The 17,494-nt window shown below is 37.8% G+C and overlaps 1 protein-coding gene across 2 annotated transcripts; it reads left to right on the top strand.

The window, feature by feature from the left end:
* The first annotated feature begins 353 nt into the window (after positions 1-353).
* Positions 354-10,641, top strand: rpz4 (rapunzel 4). 2 transcript variants are annotated; one of them, XM_059339346.1, is made up of 3 exons: positions 354-436; positions 6,811-6,872; positions 7,716-10,641. In XM_059339346.1, exon 3 carries the CDS (start codon positions 7,747-7,749, stop codon positions 8,917-8,919), a length of 1,173 nt encoding a protein of 390 aa, XP_059195329.1. In that variant the 5' UTR covers positions 354-436; positions 6,811-6,872; positions 7,716-7,746; the 3' UTR covers positions 8,920-10,641. The 2 variants fall into 2 exon arrangements, with proteins under 2 accessions (XP_059195329.1, XP_059195330.1); XM_059339347.1 differs by lacking the exon at positions 354-436 and adding an exon at positions 2,815-5,016.
* Positions 10,642-17,494: the final 6,853 nt, after the last annotated feature.

Raw genomic sequence — 17,494 nt, 5'->3', positions numbered from 1 at the left:
CCGATTATGGAAAATTGCTGGCCATGGTCATCAGAATGTGAATATGTGATGGCCCAATATCCAGTCTTTTCCCAAATATATTAAGCTACATATGTACCAAATTTGGTGCTTTTATCACAAAATGAACAATAGGTTAGCTATGCCACCCAACTATTATATATTTATTTGAAGCAGAATGTATTTTCTCCTCAGAACAAACTCCATCCAGCAGTTATAATGCTTTAATAACATGCCATTGTTTATCAAATGGGCGTGTGTTGATCTATGATACAACCTATTATGCTCACAACTTTTCCTCTACCACCCAAGTTTTTTTTTTTTGTTTTTTTTTCTCTCTGCCTGGGTGTGCCTTAGCTGTGTAACATGAGAGCCACATGACCAATAGGAAGACAAACAGGCTGGAAGTTAGACTATTTCTTCCGCAAACATTTTGAAGGTGAGTTCATTTCTGCTCAAAAATGTTACATAGTGGACAGGCTCATAAAGGTTAAGTGATGTGGTAGTGAGGGGACTTTAAATAGGAAGTGATCGATTCAACTTTATCGACTCCTTTCCAGTGTCTCGTTACATAATCCAGCATTTTTCCCTCTTTGACGCAGCGGAATGCTGTTAAAATGTCAAATACGCTCAACGCAGCTTCCATTTAATAAAGAGAAGTGGGTCATTAGTTGAATCTGCAAAAAATTAATGCCGTTTATACTAAAAAAGTGTCGAGTGTTAGTTATGGGCGTTGGTTGCCAGATCTGGTGCCACCCGCATAACTTTTTCCAGGAAGTAAGAGACTTTTTAAAAGGCGTTCTCCTTGAGTTGTAACAACAAAAATATATCTATCTGTGGTGTTAACCTGCAATGTTTGTTTGGCCCTCTTTCCTCCGGCTGTAAAATGATACAATTAGAGGCCTTGTACGCGGGCTGATCGATACATTTTCCATTAAGAGGCGCATTAACAGCGTCCAGTGGTGCGTTCAGTGGTCAGCTATCTGTGTGTGCAGGAGGAGCTCTGCAGCACAACACACATTAGCCTCACCATGAAATATTCCAGCTATTTCACACACCTTCTTTCTGTTGGAAGTAGGTGGCACTTTTCATGTTTAACTTCATCATAATCACAAATGCTCCTCTACAGGATGTCAAGAAATTAACATTTATTTCAATGCACCATGTTGTTTGGAAAGTGTTTATTTCATAAATATGTTCATTCTCATATTATTTCCTTAAGTAAAAGTGCAAATATGTGATCATCAGCTGATACCGATTTAAGAGGGGGAAAGAATGACAGTTTACCATTAATGGCAGCTGTTATAGTGAATTTTTCAATTGTGCTCATATATAAGTATGCAAACTCAAGGGTCTGCTTTTCTTAAATTAAAAATATTTAACATTTATTATTATTATTATTATTATTATTATTATTATTATTATTATTGTTATTTTATTATTAATAATAATAATTAAAAAAAAATAATAATAACTAGAAAATTTCCTCTGGGGAAATTTTGAAAGGGCCACGGGGGCTACTGCCGGTGTGTGTACACTATGATGAGACTTTCAGAGATTTCAAACTATGCCCTTTAACCTCAAAATGTGTGTGTGTGTGTGTGTGTGTGTGTGTGTGTGTGTGTGTGTGTAATGAAAATCACATAAAGTTACAGTATGTGTGTGTGTGTGTGTGCGTGCGTGCGTGCGTGCGTGCGTTTGAAGCATGTGTATGCATGTGTGAGGAGTGTGCGTGCTTACGCGCATGTGTGTGTGTGTGTGTGTGTTTGTGTGTGTGTATCTGTAACTGTAATCACATCAAAGATCAAAGGCAATCAGATCAAAGCAATCAACAGAATTAACGGCCATCACCTGTTAATGAAAGAGTGACAGCAGCCAGAGGTGGACTGGAATTTCTGGCCTTGAACAGAAAGCATTTTTGGCAAAACCATAATACCTATCATTGATCCGACTTCACTTTGAGCGTCCCGAGTTCTTCCTGAACGTCTACATATGTTTTTTTTTAAGAAAAATGAAAAAATAGCTTTGTTAGAGCGATCTAAAAAAAATGTAACATCTCCCTTCTTTTAGAAATCTCCCTGCGTTTTTAATATGGGAGCCAATGAGGCAGTTGGTGCGTGTTGGTGGAGCATCTATGTGTCTTGCGCCCAAACTATAACTCTGACAGCTTAACCAGAGGATTGTGAGTGAGAAGACAAATTTTCCTACGTTTATATGTATAAATTATTTCTGTCGAGTGGAAATTGCGGCCTGGAGCGCAGTTTTCAAGTTTATTTTTTGACAATGTTTTCTCTCCCTCTACACTCTGAGTGTTGACATCACACACTGTGACACGAACATTCCGTGCAATACACACCCATTATAATCTCAGAATTTCTCCAAAAATGATCATGGTCATTGAACAGGGATTGATAAAAAACTATATGACCTATCGAAACATGGATTAATACACCAATACACAAGACTTGTGTCTACTGTTTAAAGTTTAAATGGAGACTCTAGGTGAAATATGCCGGAGAAGTAGACGTTTAAAAATCTCCAATTATTGTTCTTTTTCGCTCATTTTTTGTCTGCCGTCCTATTCATTTCAATGCAAAATTTTGGGCAGTTTTTCGTATTTTGTAGAGAAACGTAATAGCACACCCATCCCAATCAAACCGCACGTTTTGATATATAATTTGTCCTGCAACTCTTCAAGTTGTAGGACTACTAGCGGGACGAAATTGCAATTGAAAATCCACAGTATAACAGTAGTGCTCGGGCCCCGAGCACTGGTCCCTACAGCTATTGCTGTATGGGACCAGTGCTCGGTGCGATTGCCCCGAGGCGCTAATAAAAGTATAAAATATAAATTGCTTGATAAACATCAGTGATGTATGCTTAGTGTCGGTCAATTTTTTTGGATTTAAAAAAATAATAAATTCATAAAAATAAATTAACAACCTCAAAGTTGCACTTGAGCACAGTACAATACAAGTAAATATATTTACATTTGACCAGTGTGTGACACTGAATGTACCTGGGAATATTTCTAAAACCAAGACTTGTTTTTCTGGTCTGCATGCCTGGATGCATCTCCAGCTCTCTGCCTCTGAAAATGTGATTTCTTCAAACACTTTTATGTTTGATTTGTGTGATTTGTGCTTCACATGCACTCAGACTGCAGTTTCTCAACCCCTGGGACCCTGAGAGAGAGTGGAAGAAAACAGGCATTACTTGTTCAGCTCGGTCAAATCAAATAAGATACAGTTACTGTAAATGCTCTGCTGGAATTTCATGTACTTTGTTGTTTCTGTTCTCAGGTCTTACAAGTATGTTTATGCAGATATTACAGAGCTGTATATATAACAGTTTATTCAAATGATGCTTTGCAGGAAGAGCTCAACAATTTGGAAAAAAAAAATGTGCTGTCTTCTACCTTGTCTTCTACCTCCTGTTGGGAAAAGTCGGAGTTCCAACTTTTGAACTTGACTTTGTGAAGGAGTCACACAAGGATGGCAGCACCCATGATAGTGCACATTATAAAAGGCAACTTAAAGTATATTTACCTGTATTTAATTAAATATATACATACACTGTAAAAAATGTTTGTAGAAATTACAGTAAATCACTGTCAAATTGCGTCAAAAAAAGGGCATAAAATTAAAAATTGAATATCACCATAGTAGACAATTTTAATGACCGTAAATCAAGGAATAGAACAAATTTCTAAACTGTAGAAAACCTGTTTTTTCATGTAAAATTAAAGAAGAAATACAAAAATGTCACAAGGACATAATTACCATAAAAGTCAGTCTAAATAAGAATATTTTTTTTGCTGATGTTTACATTTGAATTGACAGTATAAAACCCACTCACCGTATTTTTTACGGTGAAATTCTGGCAAATTAATAAGATTTTTTTTACAGTGTACTATTATGCAGTAAAACCTATTTTATCAACTTCAAGTCTAGTTTTCAGTTTTTCTAGCTAGGCTTTCGATTCCAAATTTCCTGATATATTTCTTCGGTGTCCAGACTCTTATTTGCATTTTGGCCTTTGCTGCATTCGTCATATTAATAAATGTTCATTATGGCCTTTAGTCATGTTGATAAGCTAATTTAGACTTAAATAGTTAGGTAGTTTTTATCTTTAATGTTAGGCTCAAAATAAGTTTTGCGGCTACATTCCGACATTTTTTCTCTTTTTTTGGCCACTTATAGCTCTTTTGTTAGTAAAGGTTGCAGAACCCTGATATAAAACAATCTCAGTGGGTCCATTCTGCATAATGAGTATGTTTACTTTTGATACTTCAATAGGTTTTGAATGCAGGACTTTTACTTGTAGTGGAGTAATTCCATAGTGTGGAATTAGTACTTTTACTGCAGTAAGGGATCTGAATACTTCTTCCACCACTGCAGACATCATTGTTCAGATCTGTACGTTAATGCATCAGGCTGAGAAATGAGTCTCACTAAGCACCACAGAGCAGCAGACCTCAACAGGGAGACGAACAAGCTGACAGATTATTTTCAATTGTCTTGTTGCTGTGGTAACCTGCTGAGTTTCACTGGAAAACGCACCCTTGCCCAGCAAGTTTAACCTCTTACACTTAATCACTTCCCACGCCTGCTGCTCTGTTATTGACTGGGCTGAGGGAGAAACCCTGCTGCTTCTCCTTCAGCCAGAGTTTGACAATACACTAAACATGAACAGCTCTCTGAAGGCAGGAAACCTGAATTTAAACAGTCAGCGAATAACTGTTGACTGTTTCGTCACTTTGTATCAAAATCTGATTTCCACCCAAATTACACATTTCCAGTTTTGCAGAAGGACAAGTCCCAACATGCCCTGAAAATCCATCTGCTCTCAAACAGTCAACTTTTTCTCTGTTTCCTGGCTTTTGGGAGGAGCTGTTTGTGTTAAATTAGATTTTCCAATGGACATCTTTTCTAAGTGCCAAGACAGGAATTAGGTTCGTTCATATCAACAATCAAACAGCAGCACTGAGAACTTGATGATTCACAGGCAAGTGAAAATGTAGGTGACTCATTTACAAGATTATTTAAAGAATGACAGTTTACCATTTGTGGCAGCTGTTAGAGTGAATTTTTAAAGCTGGAATAAAAAAAAGACCTTTTTATGGCAATTGTACACATGTATAACTATGCAAACTCAAGCATCTGCTTTTCTTAAAAAAAAAAGGTGAAATATTTAACATTATTATATTATTATTATTATTATTATTATTATTATTATTATATTATTATTATCATTATTATTATTATTATTATTATTATTATATTTTTCATACAATGTATTTCATTGTCAACCAATATTAGAAAAAACAAACAAAACAACAAATTACAAAAAAAGCTAAATTAACATTAGTACTGTATGTTCAGTGTCAGTCAATTTCTGACCATTTAAAAAAAACATTAAATAAATAAATAAAAATGAATACCTAATGTAATTTCTAAATCAGTTTTCTGCATTATATATTTTGTAAAAATACAAACATATATGCCGATACTGATGGACACTGATATGTCTTTGATAAGCTGATATCAGTCGATAATTTCGGGCAACCAGGCTCTAATAATACCTTAACTCACGATTCTCTTGATAGCATTTCTTTAGAAATTTCAATTATATAACATATGATGTGTTCCAATAACCATACCATATTATTTAGAATGCCAGAAAAATATTTTGTATGTCAAAAATACTATTGCATTTGCAGTGCAGCATGCTTTTCTGGCTGATCTGACCCACAATCTTCTGCACAGCATTTATGAGCTAGAAGGTCAAAGTTCAAGGCATCATGTTATGACAGCATATTTAAGGGATAGACACAAAGGGAAGTGTTGATTTTCTTATTTGACTCTGTGCAAGACAGAAAATACAGTGGGAGCATGAAACAGACGAGACTGAGGGACTTGAGTTGACTCTGACTTAGAACATCAACAGTAATGTTACAGCTCAGTCGGTGGATTCACTCTCTAAGCCACTGACTAGCCCAGCAAGCTAATAGATAGCTCTCCGGTAAACACTCCTCCTCATTCTCCTGGTCGCTTCTTAAAGGGGCTGCAGCCTTGAGGAAAGGTCATTTCGTGGGTCAATTTTACGTCTCACATACACAATTGTACCTCAATTTTACGTCTCACATACACAATTTTACGTCTCACATATACAATTTTATCTCTCACATACACATTTACCTCTCCCATTCACAATTTCACCTCTCATATACACAAAAAAATATACATATTTTTGTCCTATATGGCCCCTCATACTGCACTGCTGCATTACTCTTGCCAAAAAACATCAGTTTGTGCACCTGGAACGCTCTGAGGTTGGAAACAAAAAATTCCAACGGGGAAGCACCAAGCTAAAAGATAGCTCTCCTGTAAAAACTCCTCCTCAGTCTCCTGTTCGGTTCTTAAAGGGGCCGCAGCCTTTAATGAATTTCTCTATATCGTGGGTCACCACAATATGTGAATTTTCCATAATGTCAAACTATTCATTTAAGCATCAGAGCTCCTTATTGTCCTTGTAGGCAGCTTATTGACATTATAACAAGTTGAAAACATGAGCATGAATAAATGCATTGCTTGATTGAGACAGATAACAGCTGCTGCCCTCCTACAATGTAAACTTCTTGTAATGAAACTGTTGATGTAGTAGAAAATCTGATCAACAGTAAACACACAAACAACATAGGAAAGGTTCAACCCAGCTGAATTCCCTTTGCATTGTTGACTCATAGCTCCCTGGGTGTGGCCTGCAGCCAGCACTGAAGCTCACTTGGCTGTTTCTCTCTTTCCTTATCAGTTTTTGCTGTGTTGAAAGAGCAGAGAGGGAGCAGGCCGCAGTCCAACAGCAGGAAAACAACCGTAAGTAAAAAACAACAGCTGTAAAACTGAAATGTCTGGTACCTTCTGTCATTTGTGTTCTGTTCTGCAGGTGTATTTTAGAGGTTTTAGACCAGGCTTGGAATTTCGTCATTTTAGGGGCAAGCCCATTTGGCCTTCCCATTCACATTTTTTTTAAGGGCACAAAGGCCACATGACAGGGCACAAAGGATGTTTGGTTAAATTATGCTGGTTTTACCTTTCAGATTAATACACTAACATTCTCATTCACCAAGAAACATTAATTATGTATTAAAACATTTGTTTTAATTTAAAAACATTGAAAAACATATCATATTGTAAAACATTGCATTAAGAGAGACTGTGAGTATGGGAGAGAGGGAGAGAGAGAGAGGGAGAGAGAAAGAGAGAGAAATAGAATGTGTGTCTGAGAGAGAATGTGAGAGATAATGTGAGTGAGAGAGAGGCTGAAACAGTGTTAGAGCCTGGTCATAGAAGTGAGAAGGTAGAGACAAATACTGGTAGAGAAAGACAACAGCCACCACTCTGACCTAAACACAGATGTATCAGAGATACACGTTCTCCTGACACAGTGCAGTGCACAATATATTAAATATATTAGAAAGAACCTTTTTGGAAAATGACAACTGAACCTGTTTTGAAAAGATGGCAAAATTAAATTATATAAGCCCACCACGCGTCACTAGCGTTGTGTTTATACTGGAACTTTGACAGGGGCGCAAAGGCCACCTTGGCCGTAAATTGAAATTTTTTTCACAGGGCATCAAGGCCAAAGTGCCGTCGTGAAATTCCCACCCTGTTTTAGACACTTTCTAACCTTGGCAATATTTTTTCTCTTTTCAGTCTCTTATCAGTCTAACAGACGTCGGCAAAGATGGCCAGCCTGCAGAAGCTTGTGGCGGAGAGGAAGGACATGGTGGAGACGGTGATGGAGGTGTTTGAACAGGGAGCCGAGGTGGTGGCCAGTATCGCAGGTGACCTGTTCCCCATCTTCTCCATCGCCGCTCCGATCGTTAAACTGGCTCTGGACAACGTGGAAAGCAAAGAGGCTGTGTTCATGAAGGAGCAGTTCCAGAAGGTGCGGGATCGTCTGGAGGTGGTGTCTGAGGAGATTCAGCGGATCAACGACGAGATCAAGAAGAGCGGACTGGACGCTGTGTATTTCCCGGTGGAGGAGAACATCACTAACCAGTTCAGGAAGTACATGGACATCCTCAATGCCAAACCCAAGTTCCGGGAGGTCAAGAAGAAGCTTTTCCTGGACCATTTCGCCAAAACTGGAGGTGACAAAAACCTCAACACTCTGTACAACTCTGTGACGGGAGACAACTTCTCTGGGGAATCTGTGCTGGAGATCACGTTGAACTACGAGGAGAAGAGTCGGCGGCCGGTGGAGGACTTCTGTGCCCGGCTGAAGAAGCTCTTCTGCATCGGGCTGATCGCGCTGCTGGGCCACGCCGCTCTGAAGGGCTACGATGAGGAGGACGCGCTTCTGAAAGACTGGGGTGAGAAGATGAAGACCGTCCAGGAAAAGATGAACAATGTCATTGAAGACTGTATCACCAGCTTCCCCATGCAGGCCGAGATGGATTCCCGTCGACTTGTGAGAGACGAGACCAACCTGACCAACCAGCAGCTGGCTGATGCTCTCATAGAGAAACTGAAGAAGAAGTATGACTGGGTGGGCTGGTCCGTGCGAGTATTCCGGTCCCCTTCAGGCCTGTTCGCCAACAAGAAGGATTACCACTGCCCAACAGGAAGGAGCCGCTTCCAGGTGCCTTCATCGGACGAGAAACTCAACGTCTGGGTGTCCTACAGCTCCTCGGCCGAGCCCGTCGACAAGAACCGCATCCAGCAGCTGATCCAGAGCCAGAAGAGGCTCTCGGTGGTGGGAGTGGCAGAGACCCTGTTCGAGAAGCTTCCCGGCGCCTGCGTGGTCCACACGGTCAAAACCAGCAGAGACCTGGGCTGCTCCTGGAGCTTCACAGATGAGCTCCACTACTGGGACGAGCACAAGAACTTCTTCGTCTGCGTTCACTCGGCTTAAAAACTCTCTTAAGTCCCTCAAATCTGGAGTCTGTCTGTCTGTTGCTGCCTCTCAACATGACGTGTGTCTTTAAGCCTCTTTAACAGATTGTTTCTCTTTTTTCTAAGAGTGGTTAGTGCAGTGCATCATGCTCATTTTATTTATACAGGGCAATATAAGAAATCCCAACATGCCTCTTTTACAGTCTCTGCAGCACAATGTGACACTTTATATTGATTCAGATAAGGAACAAAACCTTTAACCTTTTATAGGAGATAGAATAGATGTTATGTGTGCACACTTCTTCAAGAAAGTCAGATAAAATAGATTTTTTTACGAAGAATATATATATTTTTTAATAAGAGCTCACCCCCTTTTTTTAGGCCAGGGGTCTGAAACCTGCGGCTCCGGAGCCACATGTGGCTCTTAAGGCCATGCAGTGGCTCCATGTGGCTGTGACAAAAACAAAAATAAAAACATATATACAAGTTGATTTTCATTTATCATTGGTGTAGGCCCAAAGCAATTTGTATTCTTCAATTGTAAAAATGTGAAGCTTATATAGGCAATAAAGCATTTTTTAAAAACATATTAGTCAGCTAAAATGTGCATCATAGCTTACAAAAATCTTAAAAAGCTTTAACCTATAAATTTGCCAAGTCTAGTTTTGAGGTCTAGCTTTTAATTCCAAACTCCAAAATCATATTAATAAGTGTTCATTTTGACCAATTAGTCATGTTGGTAGACTAATTTAGACTCAGGAGACGATTTTATTTTTATTCAAAATAAGGTTTGCGGCTTGATTCCGTCATTTTTCTCTTATTTTGGCCAACAATGGCTCTTTTGTTGGTAAAGGTTGCCGACCCCTGGTTTAGGCTGTATCACATCTCCTCTTTTTTTTTAGGAAACTTCATTCAACGTGATAATCTACAAGTTGACAATGATGAGAAATTCTGCTAAATGATCTACGACTATTTTCTCTTCCGCAGCTTTAAATTTCAGGAGGTCGTGGTTGTTTTAGGGAAAGTTGTTGATTGAGAATGCGGCTGTCATACAGAGATTATGTGCTGCTGCTGGTGAGCAGTGACCTCGCCCTGCGGAGGACGAAACAACCAAAGCCATGAGAGAGAAAACGTCTCCACACATTTACAGTTTCTAACACAAACTAGAAAGCTGCTGTACTGCACGAGACAAGCTGTCGTAGCCATGAAACTTTATTTACCTGCCACGAACATGCTGAGGCGTAGTCACGGCAACACTTTGTTTACATACAGATGCCTGACATATCTGCTCCTGTGTCACGTCTTTACCTGCGTGGTTGTGCAACACAGTGGAAAGTTGTGCCTGCTCAAAGGTGGAAGATTTACCTTTACAGAGGTGGGATTTTGGAGGATATAAATTGTGGGTTTGGGATCTTTTATTTTTTGAGATTTTGATCAAATTGTGTATAATCTGAACACTATGGGAAGACGCCACTGACTGTTTTATATCATTTGTTTTAAGTTGTAAACAGCTGTAATTTGTGTTTCTGTTATACTTTAAGTGTAATACATTCTATTATGTGACCAAAACATGCCCCATATCTACTGTACAATTATTAGTGTTCTTTTATATTATTTCTACTATTTCCACACCGTATATTTGGGTTATCAGAGTCTCAGATTCAAAATCCTGTTGGTAGACCAAAGCAATGCATTTTATAAATCTTACAAATAAACTCAGTCAAACATACTTTTCTTGTAGTTTTTCTTGTTTCTTATTTCTTATTTTCTGTTTCTGTTTTCCTGTTTCTTATTTTCTTGTAGAGGGAGAGGGAGAGAGGGAGAGAGACAGAGAGAGAGAGAGAGAGAGAATGACTTGAAGCACATTTTTTGCTAGGAACACTATATTCTTAGGAATCTTAGCCTTTTAATGGTCAACTGCAGTGTAATGTTATAACAACATTTATTGTTAAAAACAACAAAAATTACAACAATTATGCTTGCTAATATGCTAACTAATGTGCATGCATCACACACATTCAATAAGGTCTTAAAAATAAAAAAATATATATAATTTTTGCTTCCAATTATTATATACAGTGCTTGACAGATGTATTAGACCAGCATTAATTACCAAAATATGTTTTTAAGTTTCTGTAATGGTTAATACAGCAGTATGTAGAAGCTCTTTAACCCAAATGACATTTTTTAATGCAAAAATGTGTGTATGTGTATGTTATTCATGAACTTTAAAATTTACTGTTTTACCAAAAAACTGTAAAAATAGTAAATCACAATATTATTTCTTGATTAAGAGTCAAATTATAGTTATTTGCTTGCATTCCTGAAGTAGAAAAATGAGTTTTAGTGGTTGAATGTTCTGCTTGTATTAATTGGTTATAAAAAGGTGAATTCACTTTGTTATTTTCCCAAATAAATAACAATGACATTTTTAGTTTTAAACAAGCTTTTGAATTTATAAAATATTGATGTTTTCTCTTTTTTATGGCAGAAGGTCTGATACATTTGTTAAGCACTGTGTGTTTTATTGACTCTCAAAAGGCAAAAAAAGAAAGAAAAAAAAAGGCCAAGCTGGAGTGTTTTTTTTCTCCAGAGAGTCTGGGTGCCAGAAAGATTTTAATCTGGAGCCTTGTGACCCAATCAGATCAGTATATTATCATGATCACTGTATTCTGTAAATAAAAACTGAGTGGCTACTCACACTGTGGACAAATGGTCAAAAGGTCAAATGGTCAAATGTCACATCAGATAAAGAACTGAGACTGCACATTGTGTGTGGGCATCATAAACATTAGAGTGATTGTGCTGATGCTCTGCCCCCCTCCCTGGGTTAAAAAAACTGTTCTGTCATTAAGAGCCTTGGTGTCACTTTCAACAGTGAGTTCAAATTTGACAGGCAAATTGGCTATGTGGTCAAAAGTGCCTTTTTCCAGCTGCGACTTCTGGCCAGGGTAAAACCATACCTCTCTCCTAGTGACCTGGAGAAGGTTATTCATGCTTTCATTTCCACAAAACTAGATTTTTGCAACTCGTTGTACGTAGGTTTAGACCAGCGCTCATTGTGACGTCTACAACTTACTTGTACAAAATGCTGCAGCGCGTCTTTTAACAGGCACAAAGAAACGGGAACACAGCTCCCCAGTTCTGCCTCTCTGACTGGCTTCCTGTCCGTTTCAGAATTGATTTTAAGATCCTGATGTTTGGAACTCATACATGTTCACAGAGCTCTGAGGTCTAAATGAGTCCTACCTGGATGGTCCTAAATGCAGCTAAAAACTAAAGGTCATGGATCTTTTGCAGTGGCTGCCCCTAAGCTGTGGGGCAGTACTTAAGTAGTACATAGTAGTACTTAAAACAGCAGTTTCAATCCAGATTCAGAGGCGTTCAATTCAATGAAAATGGAAAATTACAAAAAGTACACAAAAGTAATTTTCTATGGACGTTTCTGTGCGAAAAGTATCCATGACACGGCGTAACTTTAAAAACAGACCACGGTTTTGTAAAAACAGTTTACTGCTGCATATCTGGTCGTCAAAGACTTTGGACATTTTTAAATTTTGTTTGTTTTAGTCTCTTCACTGGCTCCCTGTTGCAGACAGGATTTGTTTATTTGTTTATTTGTTTATTGAATGGATCCCCATTAGCTGACGCCTTGGCGACTGCTAGTCTTCCTGGGGTCCCTAAAAAGACATAGAACATGACATACAAACAACATAAACAAAAACAGTACATACAAGAAAAACAATAACAAACTCAATTAATACATACATGCAATGCTGTTAAAAAAATTCTACATTCATATTTACCCGACAAATGTTATACTGTAAAAATCATTAATTCAGATGTCTATAGTGTCAATATCAGCTGTATACACTTATAATTTATCATTTCATTAGAGAACATTTAAAAGGAAGAATCATCTGGCTACAGATATATCAGAGAAAAATAAATAAAATAAGAAAACAAAATAAATTGCAACATATTAGTAATTATTCATTTGGTGGGCGGCATCAAGTGTGTCTTAAGTAATTTTTTGAATGACAATTTGTTTTGCGTGCTAGAGATGCGAGGAGGCAAAGAGTTCCATGATATTATCATATCGTTTGTTCTTGGTGTTGGAGGTATTAAATGTCCTGAGCTGGCACTCCTGGTGTAATGGTTGTGTCTGTTTCTTGTGCTTTGCAATTGGTTGAAGAAGTATTCAGGTGTCTTATTAAATAGTATATTTCTAAAAAAATGTGAGAAGACTATAGTGGAGTTTAACTTCAAATGAGAACCAGGACAGACAAGTGTGCATATTGGCAATATTAGTGCGTCTTGAGCAATGAAGGGCCAATCTGCCAGCACGATTTTGAGCTAACTGTAGTTTATTTATATCTTTTCTGGATGCTGCAGACCATATGATTGGACAGTATTGTAGATGACAAAAAACCAATGACTGAATTACTTGACTAATAATAGATGATGTTAAATAAGTGGAGCACTTTCTGATCATTGCTATACCTCTTCCCATTTTAGCAACAATACCATCAATATGATCCGACCATGACAATTGTCCATCCAACATTACTCGTAACAGTTTAGTTTTCTTGACCTGCTCTATTGCAATTCCAGACAATGATAGAGGCAATTGTGGGTCATCGATAAGCATACATCTTGGACCTAAAACCATACTTTTGGTTTTGGCAATGTTCAGAACAAGCTTGTTATTTTTCATCCAATCTGACACCCTCTCTAAATCCTGATTCAGGATTGTTTCCAGCTCATGTTTAGTAGAAGCAGCGCTATACAGAGTTGTGTCATCAGCATACATTACCATGTCAGAATTCTTTATTACCAGAGGCAGATCATTTGTGTAGATGGAAAAGAGTAACAGGCCCAGTTCAAAGTTCAAAGTTATTACTTTCACATATAGAGCATTGCATGGTCAGGCTCCCCTATATATTGTTGAACTACCTCACCCATATCTGTCCACTCAGTCTCTTAGGTCAAACACATCTTCTGTCTGTTCCACGTACCCGTCTGAAAACACGTGGTGATCCATCATTTGAATATGTGGCACCCAAACTTTGGAACTCTCTACCTCTCCTCCTACGGTCTGCTATTTCTGTGGACTCTTTTAAAAATCACCTTAAGACCTATCTTTTTAGACAGGTATTTGAATGACCACCATGCACTGTACATATTTTATATATTTTTTTATGTTTCATTGTGTTTAAATTGTGTTTTAACTGTGTTTTAATTGTCTCATGTTCCCCTATTTTATTTCTTTCTTTTTATCTTCTGTAAAGCACTTTGTGATTTTATCTGTGAAAAGTGCTATATAAATAAACTTTACTTACTAACTTACTTACTTTGTGTGTTGTATTGTATATATCTCATATCATATATTGCTTGATGTAACTGTCTTTTTTGTAATTTCTTTGATTTTATTGTTATTCATTTATGTATCTTTTTTGCTGTAATTAGGGCCACATAATTAGGGCAATCGCACCGAGCACTGGTCCCATACAGCAATAGCTGTGCTAGACCAGTGCTGCTCCGAGCACTACTGTTATACTGTGGATTTCTTCTTCTTCCTCTTCCGGACGCAATTTCGTCCCGCTACTAGTTCTACAACTTGAAGAGTTGCAGGACAAATTATATATCAAAACGTGCGGTTTGATCGGGATCGGTGTGCTATTACTTTTCATTACAGAATATGAATTTTGCCCAAAATTTTGCATTGAAATGAATGGGACGGCCGAAAAAAAATGAGCGAAAAAGAACTATAATTGGAGATTTTTAAACGTCTGCTTCTCTAGTGTGTGACGTTAATTCTGTTGATTGCTTTGATCTGATTGCCTTTGATCTTTGATGTGATTACAGTTACAGATACACACACACACACATGCGTGTAAGCACGCACACTCCTCACACATGCATACATATGCTTCAAACACACATGCGCATACACACACACACACACACACACAGGTAACTTGATGTGATTTTAATTACACACACACACACACACACACACACACATAGGTAACTTTATGCGATTTTCGCTACACACACTCACAAATGCGCGCGTAAGCACGCACACTCCTCCAGATACAGTTACACACACACACACACACACACACACATTTTGAGGTTAAAGGGCATAGTTTGAAATCTCTGAAGAATCTCATCATAGTGTACACACACCGGCAGTAGCCCCCGTTGCCCTTCCAGAATTTCCCCAGAGGAAATTTTCTAGTTAATTTATGTAAAGCACTTTGTTCAACCTTGGTTGTGTATAAGGTGCTCTAGAAATAAACGGGACCTTGACCTTGACATCAAATTCTGCAGAGCGAGGGATTTAACACCCAGCTGCTCTGTGCAGAAACATTAAAGCTTTGTGGGAAAAAAAGAGAGAGAGAAAAGAGAAAAGGGATATTATGGTTAGCTAGTTTGGAAACACCCCTAGTGCTCTATAATTATGTGGTTGTGGCTTTTCTATCTTCGGTGTATACAGACTCAGACGCTGCAGAACATCACTCAGACAGACCAACAGGAAGGAACAAGTGCAAAAAACAAGTGGATTATTAGTCTAGATTTAACCCTTGTGTTGTCATAGCGGTCAATATGTTTCTGTTGCTATGTTTAACAGCAGAGGAAACCCCCTTAATGACCTTTTCTCAACTTGAAATTCGATGACTCTTCCTAGAATGACACCAACATGAGAAAAAGTAAAACTTTGCCTTTGTTCATATTTTCATGAAAGCTGTTCACCAACAGGGTACAAATCTTGTTTTAGGGGTCATTTTTGACCCAGCAGCAATAAAATCATTTTCATACCACAATTAACCATAACAAACATGAAAATAACATTAAAAGAAACATTGAAAAAAACAAAAACATAAAAAAACACAAAAAACATAAAAAATACCAAAAACATAAAAAGTAAAACAAATGAAAAACATAAAAAACAATTAAAAAAACATAAAATAAATTTAAAACACACACACAAAAAACAAGAAAACCATATGTATGCCAATGAGTATTTTTGCCTATGTTAGTTAATCTGTTACCTTTGTTTTATTTTTTCTCATATAACAACTCCTTGAAAGTTCATTTTGTTTGAATAATAAACCAGTTTAACGCATCTGAACTTCATGGACTCTCTGGAAGTATTATTTGGAACGCGTCACAGTGAAGAGCCCACTTCGCCTTTTACCGTCTTTTTTAACATATAGTAGTCGCTATACCATATAAACCATTAAAAAAAACTTTAAAAAAACGTAAAAAAAACCAAAACATTTAAAAAAAAACACAAAAAACATAAAAACCCTGCATGCATGTGTGCAGGTACGCATGCACGCTTACTAAAAAAATTGTTGACACCTGTGCAGTACCTTTAGTAATGAAAATAAACCCCTACTTTATCAAATCGGTAAACCAATAATCACAGATTCCACTGATTAAAAACATTTTTTCTGCACTGTAAAGTGGGAAAACCTGGATATGATGAGTGACAGGTTGTTTCTTCATGCAAAATAGATTTATTTTTTAAAATTCAATCAAGCTGCTGTATTTAAGGCGTTCAGTGAAGGACTATGACTTGTGAAACATTGTGTGGTTTCACCTCCTCAGGCCTCTAAGAACGAGGGTGAAACTCACTAAAGATATGTAATCTTTGAGACGGAGTTATGAGAAAAGTTGTTGGGAACCTGCGTTGCAATCCTCTGTGTGTCTGCATCTTCTACTCACACATGTTGAAGGTCATTCCATTTATTTATACAGCAAGGCACGAGAAAGTCTCAACAGACGAAAAGATCAGAAAAAACGAATGTGCTACACTGAAATCCTGCTGAAATATGCTGCAAGAAATGCAATCAGTGCAGAATAAAATGTACAATAACATGGACAATGACTTATATAACAATGATTATATGGAGCCAAAGGAGAGATGGCATTTTGTCCAGTGCAAACAAAAGAAATAAAATAAATTCTGTAAAAACAACAGGAACTTTGCCATAAATTTGGGGGGCTCAGACTTCCTTTTGATGTCGGAGTGGAAAATACTCCAATTAATGACCTGCAGAGGAGACAGATTTTGTTGTCTGGATACCTGTTTGCCAATGGAACAAGACTGAGACAGAAGGAATCCAAAAGTTTCCCTTAGCTTCTTAACAAAGCAAATCTGTCACAAATGCTTTCCAAATTTCCACTGGCAAATGAGCCTTCATGTTACATCAGTGCTCAGTGAGCTGAGGCCCATGCACACACTGCTTCATCAGCAAGAAAATGAGACTGAAAATGATCAGCATTGACAAAGATCTGCAACATGGGAAGGTGTTTTGGGGATATTCTGGAAAAGTTTGAAAACCTAAACCTGCAGTCATTTTGGCTGTTTTTGGGGAGGATTTCAAGAGATTATCACTTTGTTAGTTGATGTGACAAATCAGTAGATACAGAGCACGAGGTCATCCAATAGGATGGGTGGGCACACAACCAACCCAGGACTTTTAGCCAGGAGACTGGCGTTTGTGTGCCATTGTGTGAGAGTTAGAAAGTGGAGATAGTAGAGGGTTTTTTTTTATATTAGGGACCATATAGGCCATAAT

The sequence above is a fragment of the Centropristis striata genome, chromosome 8, assembly GCF_030273125.1.
Source record: "Centropristis striata isolate RG_2023a ecotype Rhode Island chromosome 8, C.striata_1.0, whole genome shotgun sequence".
NCBI lineage: Eukaryota > Metazoa > Chordata > Actinopteri > Perciformes > Serranidae > Centropristis > Centropristis striata.
Note: the sequence above shows the minus strand (reverse complement) of the source record. Positions and strands in the feature narration are given on the sequence as shown.

Bases quoted from the DNA above. Each gene is read 5' to 3' on its own strand.
- rpz4 (XM_059339346.1), top strand. From the start codon at position 7,747: ATGGCCAGCCTGCAGAAGCTTGTGGCGGAGAGGAAGGACATGGTGGAG.